The 16,087-nt window shown below is 28.8% G+C and overlaps 1 protein-coding gene across 1 annotated transcript; it reads right to left on the bottom strand.

The window, feature by feature from the left end:
* Positions 1-5,075: 5,075 nt before the first annotated feature.
* On the bottom strand, positions 5,076-8,106 carry LOC100808344 (protein indeterminate-domain 7). Its single transcript, XM_003532958.5, has 3 exons — positions 7,427-8,106; positions 6,892-7,288; positions 5,076-6,314 (listed from the first exon to the last, which is right to left on the bottom strand). Exons 1-3 carry the CDS (start codon positions 7,629-7,631, stop codon positions 5,324-5,326), a joined length of 1,593 nt encoding a protein of 530 aa, XP_003533006.2. The 5' UTR covers positions 7,632-8,106; the 3' UTR covers positions 5,076-5,323.
* Between the last annotated feature and the right edge of the window lie 7,981 nt (positions 8,107-16,087).

The following is a 16,087-nucleotide window of genomic DNA, read 5'->3' as shown; positions in this document are numbered from 1 at the left end:
GTATGTATTTTTTTTTTTTTTACAAAAGAGATAATCTTACCTGAGTTTTGTACTTTTGTAGGATTATTATGTCTATGAAACTCTATCTTTAAATATTTAATACAATACATACTTATTTGATGAACTTAGAGATAATTAATCATACAAAAACAATCATTACTCATATACCACATAAAGACTTGCATTCAAATTTTGTCTGCTAACAACCTCGTTGGTCACTTTGTATGTATTTTTGCAAGCAGTTAGTGAGTCTTAATACATGTTTTGACTTGACTAGACTCCCCAGAATCTAATTTATTTGAATTTTTTCGTACAAGAAATAATTTATTACATGATTATTACATGTTTTTTTAAAGAACAATATTATTTTTATGAATAATTAACTATTAGAATACAATAATACGGGATATATAATTACACTGCTTGTCATTGGTGATGTATGATAATATATTATTAAATTTTATGGTAACTATTTTAAAATTGACACATGAAATAATTTTAATTTGATTAATAGTAAACAATTTACATTGATGTGCATCAAAATAAAAAAAGTTTTATTACTATGCGATGCTAAAAAAAACTTTTACACTATAGGTTAATTAATAAAAGTTCACTATTAATATGACTTTTAAAATAATTATAAAAATAATACAAAATTATCATATAAATTATATATAGTTGAATGATAATATATAAATTTATTTTATACTATATCTTATTTACTTTGAAATAAATTCTTGTTCATAACATTCTTTATCTATTTATCATATTCACTTTTATTTTATTTTTTTATGTCTCCCTTATTATAAAAATTATTTAACATACTAAAACTTTTTTAAAAAAAAAACTCTTATTTAACTCTTTCCTTTTTCATATGTAGATTGCATCGGGATTCAGAGGAATCTTTCGCTGCACATATGTTTTGCCTTTACAAACCAATGAAATTAGAGGTACCAACACCACTTTCAAAGTTTCCTTATTATACCTATATCTACTGCATTGACCTAACAATAGCATATACCAATTAAAAATAATATAGGATAGGGTACGCTAACCATCTGTCTCACATTTCTCATATTATTAAGTTGCTATACAAACATATATATTTATTACATATAATATACCTTGTATAATAAAATCCCCCCCCACAATACAAATATATACATAATATATATATATATATATATATATATATATATATATATATATATATATATATATATATTCTATTCCTTCAAGCCACATTGAGTTTCTTATGAACAATAATCAAGATTAAAAATCAATTGACAGTTTATTATAATATATTATTCAAGTAATATGTAAGTAAATGTCTTCTGTTTCATTACATATTGTATAGATGTATACAATATGTAAAAAAATTATAGAATTATCAAAATAATATTACATGATTTAATAATTAGACGAATAAAATTTAATTATTTTCTGTAAAAGTTAATTATAGACGTGTTATTTTAATTTCAATTGATTACAATATATTCGTATATAACAATTTACTTCTCTTTCTCTCTATATGTGCAGTTTTTTTTTTTTTTTGAAAGATCTATATATGTATAATTGAATATTAATATATTTTTTAAAAAGTGAAAAATATATTAATAAATTTCACAAAGACAAAAGTTGATGAAAAGGTTCGTCCCTCGGGATTGAATCCCATTTGTACACACATCAGGTATCAAAGAGAATCTTATTTTTTTAATTATTTTTTGGTTTTAATCTCTAGAAAATCACCAAAACATATATTTAAACAAGGCGAACATGCATTTGTATCCTATTTACGAATCCTCTCCATCACAAAGAATCCAATGCTTTTTTTTTTCTGCATACCCATCGTATATCCGTTATAAGAAACTTTATACTTGCATGCAGCATATTTAAATTATTCTATACTATTAGCTAATCACAAATTAAATTAGTTAATAGTATAAAAGAAATTAAATTTAAAAAATACACTAGTAATGCATATATCAATTAAACTCTTATTATAGTTATTAATTAGGTAAAAAGTTAATAAATTAAAAACATAATAAAATATATGTACATATATAATTAATTATAAAATATTTAAATTACCTTTTTATTTTTATCAATAATTATAATTATTTACCTTTTCTCTCTCAAATGAATTATTCATTGTAAAGGACATAAATCTTCAAACTTTATTCTTGGAGATCACGCATTGTTGCTGTGATCGAACATGTATCGTGGCCAGGTTATGTTTTGTCTTCATGCTTTTGTTTTCATCTTGTATTTGGGTATCCTCCTTTTCAAATTGTCCATGACATGAAATCAATTAATTTAATTAAGAAAACATTTATTTTGGCATATTAATTCGTCTCAAGTGATGATAAAAGAAATTAATAATTTATTTTGGTTTCAGTGGTACGGCCTGAATAAAATCTTCATGAATATGATTGAGCATTTCCACTTTGAGAATACGCATATTCAAAGTAATACGAAAAAAAATTCCATTTCATAATTACCAAAATTAGAAACAAATCACTGATGATCGTGAAAAGGTTAATTATGCAAATTTGATAAAGTTGGAACTCCGGAATGGATTAACAGTAACAGTAACACATTTATTTAAATGAAATTGATCTCGCTTGGTATAATGAAACTTTTATTTATTTACTATTTTTTTTGACTTGGGTTGCTTAATTTCCCTCAAATTAATCATTACCATGAAACTTTTATGAGCTTAAGAGAACTCGAATTTAACTGGAGTTGCAAGCCAGCAAATTTTTATTAGGCATTAGAATTTAGACAGCGAAAGAATTTGAAGAAAACGATATTATCACATGTACTCCACGTTAATTTTTTTTAGCAGTTTCCAATAAAGATTTTCCTTTCATTTTTTTGGAACCACGGGTATTTAAATATTGAACCGAAAATCCAATGACAGATACAGAAGGATTTGATAGAAATAATTTTAATTAGTTTTAAAAAAATTAGTTAAAGTATGCATTCTCAAACCATTCATTGCCTTGCATTTATTTTATTCAATTTTTTTCAATATGTCGGTAGTAATCAAACTTTGTCGGTAGTAATCAATTAAGTTTGAAATACATTTATAGTATACTATATGTAAATCATAAATCACAAAAAAAAAAATTGAAGAAATAAATCACCAATTATGACGTTGATAACTAAATTCTTTGGCTAAAAAATAAAACTGAATTCTTTCTTCTCATATTAGTATTTTGATTATTGTGTCACATAATGGTTCTGCAATCCGGATTTCAATTCCTCACTTTTTCTTAATAAATATACCCATGTCAATAATTAAAATATTGTTCCTTTTAATTTTTTAAATTGATAAGTCATTGGACATCGGTTATATTTTTTTTTATAAAAAATAACTATTAATTACCAAAAATAATAGGCCACTTTAGTTTTTCTTTTTAAGGGAGGTCACTTTAATTAGTTATGATGACCCAAAAATTTACTTATGTTATTATAATCTATGTAATTAAAACTTATCCTAAAAAAATCTATGATTAAATCTCTCATGTTTTCAAATATAAATGTCTAACCTTTTTTAGAAAATAATTTTTGAAATTTAATAAACGGAAAAAGAAATTTAAAAATTGAGGCAGATGCAATCTCTAAATCTATTAAGCTTAATTAAAAATTATCGTATGGTTGATCGTATTTTTAACATAATTTTAAAAATTGGACCAGATGGATATGTTCAACTAGTCCAATATGTTAAGTTCAAAAATTCTCTTATCTCAAAACTGATGAAATTTGGTAAATATAAAAATAAAAAATCAGTGGAACCGGCTCAAAGCCACTGCACTGACCGCAGAAAATAAGTTTGAATTGTATTTAATTAAATAAAATCATTTTATATTTTTTAATCAATAATAATTTTTAAATTTAATCTAAAATATTTTTAAAATAAATGAAAACACATACGTAGAGGTTACACGTAGGTATAAATTATTCTGTCAATTATCATTAATTTTTAATCTTATAAAACATAAAATTTAATATTTATATCAATTTACATTTTCTATATCTTGATTTCTTACTATTTTATATTATTTCATTACTATAAATGTTAGATAATATTTTTTTTGGGAAGGTAAGTGAATATTTTTTGAGGATGGCCATTTTCAAGCACAAGATGTGTCTGACAAAAGTCTTAGAATATTAAAAAAATATAAATTTAATTAGTGCCTTCAATAGTTCAATCATTGGATTGATTTTTAAAAGCTATAATTTTTTGTAGTCTTTGAAAAAATGGACCATCTTTGTTTTTAGTCGTCAAATTTCAAAATCATAAGTTTTGGTCTTTATTTTTAAAATATCCAAATTAAATTTTAATCCCTAAAAAGCCAACAAGTTTTCATCTCTTACAAAGCTTGGATGTTTAAAAAAATATATACAGAGATTCAGATGATAACTTACAGTTTTAAAAGTCGAGAATTAAAATCAAAGATACTTGCTTTTAAGGAGCTAAAATAAGAATACCATTAACCCTTATCTTGAAATACTTAGTTCACTTCTCTAGCTACTTTCTTTGACATTCATGTATATATGCACTATAAAGATTAAATAATGGAGTACTAAGGACTTATCTAGTTATCTACCACAATAAATATATCTCTCAACTTCAACCCAATATATAGTATTATAAACGGCTAAATATTCCCAAAACAGAATATATAAAAAGATTTATTTTGATGATTATCAATATAAAAATTGTTCTATTAATCAATTGAAAATCATCATAACTTTACTGCTATATATGGTAATATTTTAATAAATAATGTAAAAATATTTACAGTGTATTTCAGTTAAATTCAACTATGAATTCCATTTATATTATTATTATTATAAGATCGTTATAAATTATCATTTATTGATAGTTTCAATTAGACGTGAAATAATCTTAGGAACCTTTTTTTTATTTTATTTTAAAGATCTACTAAACAAATTTAATAGTTAAGCAATTAATTGAGTAATTTAACCTTCTATAATACTATTATAATTATAATATACGTCTACTATCTAGTCTTTTCTTATATATAATATAAAATTCATCTGTGTAATGATGAACACAATATTGCGATCCGTAAATAAGTACATAAGGAATGAAAACATTGGGATCGACTCAGAAAGGTCCTTCCCTTTGGGAAGATCGAAAAGATTATAAACAAAAGTTATACTAATTTAAAAAGAAAAAAAAATTATATATATAGATGACGAAAGGATGAAAAAGAAAGTCCACATATACATATATATATATATATATATATATATATATATAACATTATATATATGGAGGTAGCTATAGCTAACCTTGCCATGGCTTTTGAGACTGATTTTGGTGATCATGGATGCAATTTCCAATGCCGGCAATGGTGAGAATATCAGTATGAGAGAGGGGCCTAAGACCCAAGAAATCTCTAGTCAACCCTTCGTTAATATTTCCAGCTGCACCAGTACTACTACTTGTTTTTGAGAATGTGTCATGCAAATACAAGTTATGATGATCATCATCATCGAGTTTCTTTGAGCTCTGAATGAATGCATCCTCAAAAGGGGTTCCCTCAAAGGCAGAAGGAGAAACTGAGAAAGAGTTGATAACATCATGAAGAAGGGATGGTGCAGAAGAAGACACAGCAGCACCAGCTTTATTCCCCAATGGTGATGATAATAAGCCATGGCTGAACACTGTAGCAGTTTTAGTAGTTGTTGTTGTTGTTGTTGAGGTGGTGGTGTCTTCACGTGAGGACAAGTTCAACCCAAAATGAGCACTGGCAGAATCAGCAGAATAGGACACGTGAGCATGATGGTGGGGCCCAGTCATGGCTGGTGAGGAACCACTTCTGCTCATGGTTGCACCCATCTGAGCTGCTTTCTGCAGCAATGCTGTGGCTGACATGTGTGGGGGGTTAGCGACTGTTTTGTAGGCAGCAAGAGTGGGACCAAGGCTAGGGTTAGGATTAGGGTTTTCTTGGTGAGGAGGAGAGAACATTATGGATGAGGATGATGAGGAGAGATGATGATGGTGATGATCAACAACTACTGTTGCAGCTGGTGGGCCAAGCCAAGGGGGCATTTCTGTCCTAACATTGAAACTTTGCTGCTCTTTTTTCAATGGGAAGGCATGGAGGTTATTTTGAGGGTTGAATTGGGTTTGGAGAGTACTCATTTGGTGGTGAGAGGAAGAAGAAGGTTGTTGTTGTTGTTGTTGTGGGGGAAGAAGTGGGTTTGTGATGGCTCTTGCACTCTCCTCTGCTAATGCATCACAGAAAGCTCTGTGGGTTATGAAACTGTCCCTCCTGGAAAAAAAAGTACCATGAACAAACAAAATTACAAAACCAACAAATGTTATTAAAAAACTGTTGTGACAGTAGTGTAGAATTATTGACTTTCTCACTCTCATCCTCTCTCTTACTTTTCAACATTCTTTAAAGACATGTAGATATTCCATTAAAAAAAATTCCATACTAGGAATGTCCACTCTCTCTAGGGAGGGATTATGAGAAACTGCTATATCAATGTAATGAATTTAATGTCTCCTCAGTGCATATCATCTTGTAAGAAGGAATATAAGGAATGTGTAAAAAGTATATATTATAACTATGACAAGAGATTAACTTATAATAAAGATAACTCTTAAAATTTCATTTTAAGAAAATAAATGATAAAAATGAGAAATAACTCTAAAGAGTTATTTTTAGTTGATTTCTCATCTTATATTATTAATGGAATTGGAATAGAAAAAAAAATTACTTTTGTGAATTCATCTTAGTCAACCTAAGAATATTGAAATCCCATCCTCCATAAATGAATATTATTGATGTGTCTTAACTAAACTGGACTTGTATGTAATACAAATGGATTTAGGTTAGTTACCTTGAGAAGAGGGTTCCACAGTCACATCTGTACTCCCTAGTGCCACAGGTTTTGGAGTGAGCTTTCCAATCTGATTGAACTGCATACTTCTTGGAGCACTTGTCACATTTCCACTTCTTCTCACCGTGCTTTCTGCAGAAGTGCTTCTTGATCCCAGTTAGGTCCCCCAGGGCCCTTGATGGGTCATGATGTACACAACTTGGCTCTGGACACACATACACCTTCTTCCTCACCTCTTTGCTTGTTCTCTGCTTCAGTTTCCATGGCAAATTGTGCCCTCTTCTGTGAAGCTGAAGGTTCTGATCTCTTTGAAATCCTTTGTTACAGATCTCACAAATGAACCTGTTTGTGGCAAGAAGACTCTTGGGGGACAAGGCTATTACCTCAGCATCAGGGTCTGAATAGTCAAAAACAAAAATAAATTAAAAAACACATTAAACTACACAAAAAAATGACATATATGTATTGACTACTAACCAAACCAAAACAAATGAGGTTTAGACTTTGAATAGTTAAAATAAGAAGAAGAAAAAACCTGGGTTGCCAGGGAGGTTTCTCTTTTTCTTTGATTGTTGAGTCTGAGATGGTGGTGGAGCCATGTAACTGGTTCCAATTTCAGTTCTGTTACCTGAGGAAGCAGCACTAGCTTCACCAGATGCAGAAGTCAAATTTGACATGTTTTCCTCCACTACTACTTGTTGCTGCTGTTGGTGGTGGAACATAAAACCCTTCATCTCCATATATATATATATATATGCAAGTTTTAGAAACCTAAGATTGTGGTATAGGCCATAGATCTTGGTTTTTTCAAATGCTGGGAAGGTTTCTGGGATCTAAAGGACAAACCTTACCAAAAATAGAAAGGGAAGAAAAATGAAAAAAAAAGGTGGACTACAGTCTACAAAAGCTTAGACTGGAAAGAAAAAGAACAAGACACAACAAATTAAGAAGGCAAAAAGATATTGATATTAAACTCAGAAGTAAGTAATAAGTCTCTCTATATGACGACTACTAGAAAACTTGTTACTAGTTTGGAACTGACCAAAGAGACAAGCTTTTGTTTTTATGAAAGAGCAGAAGAAAGAAACAAGTAAGAGGGAGTTTATGATGAAGAGAAGTGGAAGGTGAAGCAGATGGTGGTGTAGCCGCAATCCGTATTTTTCTCCTTCATGGTTTGAAAAACCATGCTTGATAATAATATATATATAATAATATATATATATATATATATATATATATATATATATATATATATATATATATGATAATATATATTACCTAGGAAATAAATAAATATATAAAATCCAAGGAAAGCCACACAAATATGAACAAAAATATAGACCCTGTTGTTTAAAAGTTTAAACTCATTATCAGAAAGAGAGAATGAGAGAGGGGTGTGGATGAGAAGAAGAGGATTCTCTGTGTACCTCAGCTAGTCCAAAACCACAAACACAAAATAGGGGAACCTTAAGGGCTACGGCTAACTCTGACGTTGAGCTTTCTCTCTTTCCTTCTGTTCTCTCTCTCAACCCCCAGGAAAAAAATCACTACAATATATTTCTCTCTTTATTGTGTGTTTTTTCTTTTGCTTCAAAATAAGAGTTAAAACTTAAAAGTGTTTTGGCTAAAAAGAATAATTAAACTTTTGTTCAAATACACCCTTCTTCTTGCTTGGCTTTCCCTTCTCTTGTAAAGTAAGCACAAAAAAGCAACCACAAAAAGAGAGTATCATTTGTATACACAGATAGAGAGAGAAGCTAAAATTCTATTATTTAACTAACATCATGGCTGTTAGACCCTTCTAGTTCTCGGCTTTCTACATTTTACAGCGACATGATTGATTTATCGATTAAATTCTAACAAGCATGGCTAAAAGCTTTCCCTTATTAATTCTTTTTTATATAAACTATCTGTGTATTTAATTCAAACTTCTTTTCATCATATCCTTCATTTCATTATCATTGTAACTATTGACTTATAAAAAAAGCTGAATATTCTGACAAATTTTGCATGGTTCTCTGTATTATTGAATTAAATAAAATTGTAAACAAATTAAATAGATCTTGTTAAGTTGTGTGGAATATGGATCTAGAAAGGCAAAGCTGCCACCCCTCTTTCTCTCTCTCTCTATCTATCTATCTATCTTTCTTATTCCCATCCGTATCTTTATCAACCACAATTTTTGTCGACCCAGTCATTTTCATTTCAAATTGGTCATTATCAGTATGGAAAAATTAATTAATGATGCTACAAATTATCATGTGGGATTAATTTAATCTTTAGAGCATCAACTTGGACACTCCTGTTGTGAGGATTAACAATGCTTCCTTGACACTTGCACTAAAGTTGACTCCACAGTCAAAAGTTGCAAAAAAATTCTGATATTGTTAGTTATTAAGAGATATTAAACACTTAAATAAGTGGTAAAGAAAATTTAGTTGTTACTTTATTAATGTTGTAAAAAATTGAGTCATTCTTATTTTCAGTGAGTTTCTGATCTTAATTAGAAAAATATGTATATGTGTAACCTTTTTTTTTGTTACAGTTTTTAAATTAATTCAGTGTGTGTCTGTGCATGTTTTGTGACTGTTAACTCAAAGCCGAAGCTAATTTGTTGTAGTATTTCTTTTAATCTTTTGTACATTACAAATTCTGAAATTTCAGTACACAATAACAACGTGAAGATGTATAAAATATTGTGATTTAGTATGTAAGATAAGATGTCACAGTGATAAAGAGATTAAGAGCACAGTTAACAGCCATACACGAATCTTGAACATATATATTACTTGCAAAACTACATTGTTTTCTGCTTGTTCAGCTTTTCAAAGGGCTGTGTTCCCTACACCGTGAATTAGTTTCAAAATTTGGCATTAGAAAATCATTTTAATTTTGTCTTGGTCTTGTTTTATTCTTCAATGATTAATTTTTTGAAAAGGGGATCCTGCACGACCCAAGTCTCAATATGCTCTCCCAGCTCATCCTTGCTATTAACATAGTATTTACAGAGCACAAATTTAGAACTAGCTGGTGAATACAATAGTACATTTATTATTGCAAGTGTGGGAGGATATTTTAATGTTTATATATATTTTGTAGTATATGTAAAGTTTTCATTGAAATGTCATCATGCAGATTTGGCATAATCTATCCCAACATCCCATATATCTAAGTATACCAGTTCGAAGGAAAATTACGTTACTGACTCTTTAATTAAGGACAGATTCACATTAGGTGTTTAAAGAAAATTACGTTGTCTGACTATAGCAATTACAGATCTGACTGTCTAGGAACAAACTGATTTTTGAAGATTATCAATTTTCTGTGATAGAGATTATTAGCAAGATTAAGTTTCTTCTGTATAGACAAGTGCACCTGTTGCATTTGTTTTAGCATCTTGATATAGGTCTTCTTGTATTAGTGAGGCTTTTGATTTTCTTTAACTGCGGGGTATGTCCCGTTTATTATTGTATCATTTTGGGTTTAATATAATTTACATTTTTCCCCAAAAAAAAGTATACCAGTTCCAAAGTTGGAGAAAATTAATTATTCATCTCTAACTTTTTTAGTAGATGCAATTAGATATTAAGAAAAAAAAATCATTCTAGTTAAGGAAAATGATTGAGTTGTCAAAAAAATTGAATTCCAACTATAATTCTTGTTACTGTCACAAATGGATCAAACACATATTATTCTATTGAAGGATCTTTTACTGTACTGTATGATCTTCTATGCCGAAGGGTCTTCTATGTTGAAGAATATTTGGAATCTCTTGCCAAAGTCTCGAGTGTGTGAGTATCCAATAGAGCAGAAAGGGATACTTACAAAAGACACTTCAACGTTCAAGTGAGGGTTCAACTCAGAACTATTAATGATATGCAATGCGTATCTGAAAATGAATCAGTTCTATTACTTGAGGGATTCACCCTTTTTATACTAACCATGTTGAGCCTATCACATGTAATTATACTAGTTGTATAATACTCTTCCTAATCATGCTTAGATACTTTTAATCAAGTGATTATCTTTAAGTGGGTTTAACGATGATAATCATGATCAATTGAGACTTGTTGTTTGCACATGTCGATGGTCGAGACATAATATTCGACATATGTGAATGTGTAGCTGAATGATGTGTTCTTTTTTGGTGTGTCAGATACCATATGATCAAGTACTTATAATTCTAAATTTGAATTCGATCATATTTACTTCTTAGACTTGAATTGGAACAAAATTTCAAGTTATTTAGGAGCAGGTTGAGATGACTCGTACTCTGAAACTGTAATGATGGTAAGCAAACTGGTTTTCAAATGTATAATTAACTACAATAAAATAAATTTATTAGTTGGTACTTGATTCTCAACTTCTAAAGTGTAAATTTTATACTTGTACTATTGATATGATTTGATATACATATTAATTAGTTTAGATGGCTCCATTGACAAATCTCTGCCTCTAACTATAACTGCTTAATTTTCATGCTTCTACTCATCTTGTTTATCTATTTAGTTGCTTGCATTAGAAAAATAACATAGGTCGAATTTTGGAGTCAGGTCTATCGGAAATATCTGCATTCGAGATCAAACTTGTGGCATGAAGACAAAAGTACATATATATGTACATGTTCTCTAGCAACCCGTAAATATTAATATTTAAGTAACATAAAAGTTATTTACATGCCATTGTATTTACGAAGTAGCGTTACTTCAGAAGAAGAAAAAAAAACTAAGTAGCGTTAATGCAACTCAGTTATAAATTAATAAGTCTATTCAGAAGTCGAGTAGAAGAGCAATTAACCATGTTACTAGTCACTATCGTGGAAACGTACCACAAGGGCACTGCAACTAATCTATAACTTGATTATTATAAAGAAAATAATTTCATTTGGGGTCATTTTTCTTTTAAATAATTTTATCCTTAATTATTATAAATTACTATAAGATAACTTTCAACCGTTACATCTTTCAAAACAACATCCAACTGCATGTATAATTAACTTTCAATTTGCACTAGTTAATGTAAGCTTAATATATGGGGCAAATTAACTACAGAATTTACAACATTCACATGTATATTATATGTATAATTTGTTTAACCAAACTTTTATAGTTATATTTTTTTAACCTTATATAAATCTATGTACCAAAAACAAAACACATATATTTTTCATAATTTATATAATAATATATAATAACAACATGAGTTTTTTCAGTTGATACACATTTTTCTTAATAATTTATAGAATTATATAAATCAAGAGATATGAAAATAATATTAAAAAAAGTATTGCTCGATAAAATTCCGTTGAATTTCAAAGCATTTGAATATAATTTATCTTAATGCATATTATTATTTATGTCAATAATGCGATGACGACTCCAAATAATTATTAATTCTGTGCTAAGTGGTTGGTGGGCAAAAAAGTTGTCTTCGAAAGTACGCTTTAATTTTGATATTTCAGATGATGTTTGATGTCGCTGTGTGTGTAAATATATTCGTCACGAGTAGTGTGTGTATATATAATATTTAATAAAATTAAGTTATTGGTATATATATTGATATATTATATTAATAGACAATTTCATTTATATAAAAATAGAAATATGTTATAATACAACATACTGTTAATAATTTTAACTGTACTAATAATTTAATTTCAATTCCACAAAAGTTATGTCAATAGAAAAAAAAATAATGTTTCATTTTTTATGTTGATATATATATATATATATATATATATATATATATATATATATATATATATATATATATATACTTTTTTTTAGTAATAATAGTATATTTATAAATACATTCATGGAAAAGGAATCATCTTATTATAATTATAAAAAATATTGACCTAAAAAAATTGGATATATATATATTCATTACAAATGACACAGGTGTTCTCATAACATAAGTTTATTCGAGTTGTTAAGACTACAATATAGATAGGAAATGATTCATTTCTAATAAAAGAAAAATTGGATAGTACATGATAAAAAGTGCTTTTTATCATACTCACTTTTTTTTTATTAATAAGACTTATATAAATTAAAGAGCAAGATTAAAAATAAGTTGATTGTTTCTCTCTATAAAATAAACATGTAACCCTCTCAAAAAAAAATGTAACAACAAAGTAAAATAAGCACCACAGATGGAGATGACCTAATGAATTTTTTTTTTTTTTTTTGTAATCCAATGTAACCACAGCAATTGCAAATAGCAAATAAGAAATGAGATCATTTTATTTATTTGTACAGTTTTTTTCATCTATATTTATTTGTAGAATCTAATAATGTGACTAAGGACAGCATTCTTAGCCGTTAGCATTGGCCAAAATGATGATGAGAGTATAATTTGTCGCCCGCAAAGGTAAAGCAAACTAGAGACAGTGTGAAACCCAAAAGGTCAAAACAATTATCTGCAGATCTGTGTATAGAGATGATAGAGGAACACACCTCATGCAAATGCAAGTACCAAGTGCAGAAGATGAGATGGCTAGATCAAATCGGTAGGCCCCACATACAAAATATCATGAACGGGTTCAGGTGCTTTCCACTCCATTGTCAATTTGTCAAAACAATTATTAAATAAAGGATTGGTTTTAGTTCAATTCTCTGAGTTATATTACAAATAAAATTATCTAAATTACTCATATTAACGATTAATTTAAATATTTATGGTAAATTGTAGTACTTGTTTGAATGTTACTATATTGTTAAGCCTTCATTATAGTTGATTATGAGTTTATAAATTAATATTTTTCTTCTTCTAATATGATTTATTTCTTATTTAAAGACCAACTAAAATTTAAACCTGAAATAGTTGATTACAAATCTTTATCACTTATGCAAATGTTATTGGTAGATTTAACAACGATTTTGAGGTTTGTTAAGTTTATGGATGGGGGTAGTGTACACTGTACAATATAAATCCCACGTACGTGTATGTATGGTTGTGATGTGTTTGGTCTGGCAAGAAAGTGGACCCCTCTGAGAAAGATCACTATGCATATCTGAAAATCTCATTTTCATGAGCACAATCACACGGCAATTTTACATTGCATTATTATAGGTAGGCATATGCATAGCCCACACACCCGTGAAGGGTGAAAAGGACAAGTGATAGGGAAGAGGATCCCGTCTCTCTCATCTCATGTGCCACATAAATATAACCATCAATAAATAATGTTCAACGTTTACTCCATTTTCAGGGGAGGAAAAAGATAAAATAGAAAAAAAAACATGATCATACACCATTTCATTAATAATAAAAGGATTGATTAATCAGGAACATAAGTAAAGGTTTGTGAATTAGAATAAAATCTATACGTTCTTGCAAGATTGTAAACGACTTAATTGACTTGTTTATTTTCATACAAAACTCACCTAAAAGTTATGAATCAAATTACACAAAAGAAATGTTAAATATTGAAACAAATCAGATAGATAGATTGAACGTTATTATTTAATACAAAACTTTCATGTATTTTTCTTAAGTGACAAAACTTTAATGTCGCAAACATATAAGTTATTGTCACTTATATATTGATCGGTTACTCATTTTGAAAAGAAAAAAAAAATACTGTACACTTAACATCAATAATGTGGGTTGGGTCACTTTGTGGTGATGACTTAGTGTGTGTTTGAATTACACAAACATACACTTCGTGAATCTGTTTTGCATATTGAAGTTGATTTGGTTAGAAGCTACTATTTGTAATTTTTACATTTTTTTAATTATTAGACATAGTTTGAGTCTTGATGCACATCACCAAGAGTCTAAGACATCATATCAAACACACACTTAGTCTTTGTTTAGTTGGATATATTTAAGAAGAAAGGAAATTATAGAGAAGGAAACAAAGAGGGTTGAATAGTCTTACATGCTAAAGTTATGGTAAGTATCGGTATAATATATTTTATCATTAATACAAATTCAGAATATTTATGTTAACAATTAAATTTTTATAATCAATGACAGATAATCGAATATAACTTATTAGTAAATAAGCTTTTTCATAGTGTCATTTAACGAATAAAGTTAAAGATTCTATTCGTTATGAATAATTTTGGGAGTACTTGTTGAATTGGACTTCCATTATCATCCTTAATGATTGTGCCTTAAAAAAATTATACGGAAAGAGAGGAGTTGTGGATTGTGATATGACGTAACAGGAGGCAAGCCATACCCAACTTTACAAATGTTCTTTTTCACATGCCCTCATGTCTCACATTATACTCCCCACCACATTATGACCCTAGTCCATTTTTTTTCTTTAGCCCTTCATAAAATTATGTATTAAATGAATCTATCCATAATTGTATTTATATATTCAATCCCTGTTCAAACATACATTTTGTATGATTCTATTTGTTTAAGAAAACAAAAAACCAATATTGACTAACTGCCTGAGTAATCTTCCCAAAGATACGTTTATATCACATCATTTTTGGTAAATACAGGACTAAAACGTGTATTAAATTTTTACAAGGAATAAAATCAACACATCAAAATATTTTGAGAGAAGAAAAACATATTTTATATAAAAAGAAAAAGAAATAAAAAGAGCAGAATTAACCCCCCAAAAAACCTAATATCCTGTTCAAACACTCGACCAAACATGAAAATTCTGTCTAAAGGATGCAACTTTATCATCATATATTATTCCAAAACTTGGCAAAATCTATCGTCCACTCATAATAAAACTGCAGGTATTACGTGATCCATTTTGCGACCAACAAAAATGAAAAGTACTAGCTTTTCTGAACGTAACACTAATCTTTGATTGACTCAGTGCGTAGAAAACATGGTGGACCATAGTCTCAACTCAACATGAATTTCTATGTGGGTGGGAACTGTATACTATAGGCCCCAAAAAATACAAATAATAACAATAAGCTCCAATTGCGTTCATGATAGGGCAACAATAGTATACACTACTTGAAATGTCTGATTGTCACTGTCAAAGTACCGATTCCAACCTACTGAGACTTTCAGTGTCCAAATCTACTAAAATTTAAACACGACAATTTTTGTCCTCCAACATTGTTAAATGGTTATACACAGACCTCCTTTTAAGTGGATCTACCCATTAAAGTTTCTCAAGTAAACTGAAATGTCATCAACTCTTAAAATTGGTAATGTGGACTTCATTAAACTTTACATTATTAGCTCTCCATATAGTACGATCATA

This window comes from Glycine max, chromosome 8, assembly GCF_000004515.6.
Source record: "Glycine max cultivar Williams 82 chromosome 8, Glycine_max_v4.0, whole genome shotgun sequence".
NCBI lineage: Eukaryota > Viridiplantae > Streptophyta > Magnoliopsida > Fabales > Fabaceae > Glycine > Glycine max.
Note: the sequence above shows the minus strand (reverse complement) of the source record. Positions and strands in the feature narration are given on the sequence as shown.

Excerpts from the sequence above, each read along its gene's own strand:
- LOC100808344 (XM_003532958.5), bottom strand. The coding sequence starts at position 7,631 with ATGGAGATGAAGGGTTTTATGTTCCACCACCAACAGCAGCAACAAGTA. Across the intron at positions 7,289-7,426 it reads AAACCTCCCTGGCAACCCAG|ACCCTGATGCTGAGGTAATA; the intron begins GTTTTTTCTTCT and ends TTGACTATTCAG. Across the intron at positions 6,315-6,891 it reads TGTGGAACCCTCTTCTCAAG|GAGGGACAGTTTCATAACCC; the intron begins GTAACTAACCTA and ends TTTTTTTTCCAG.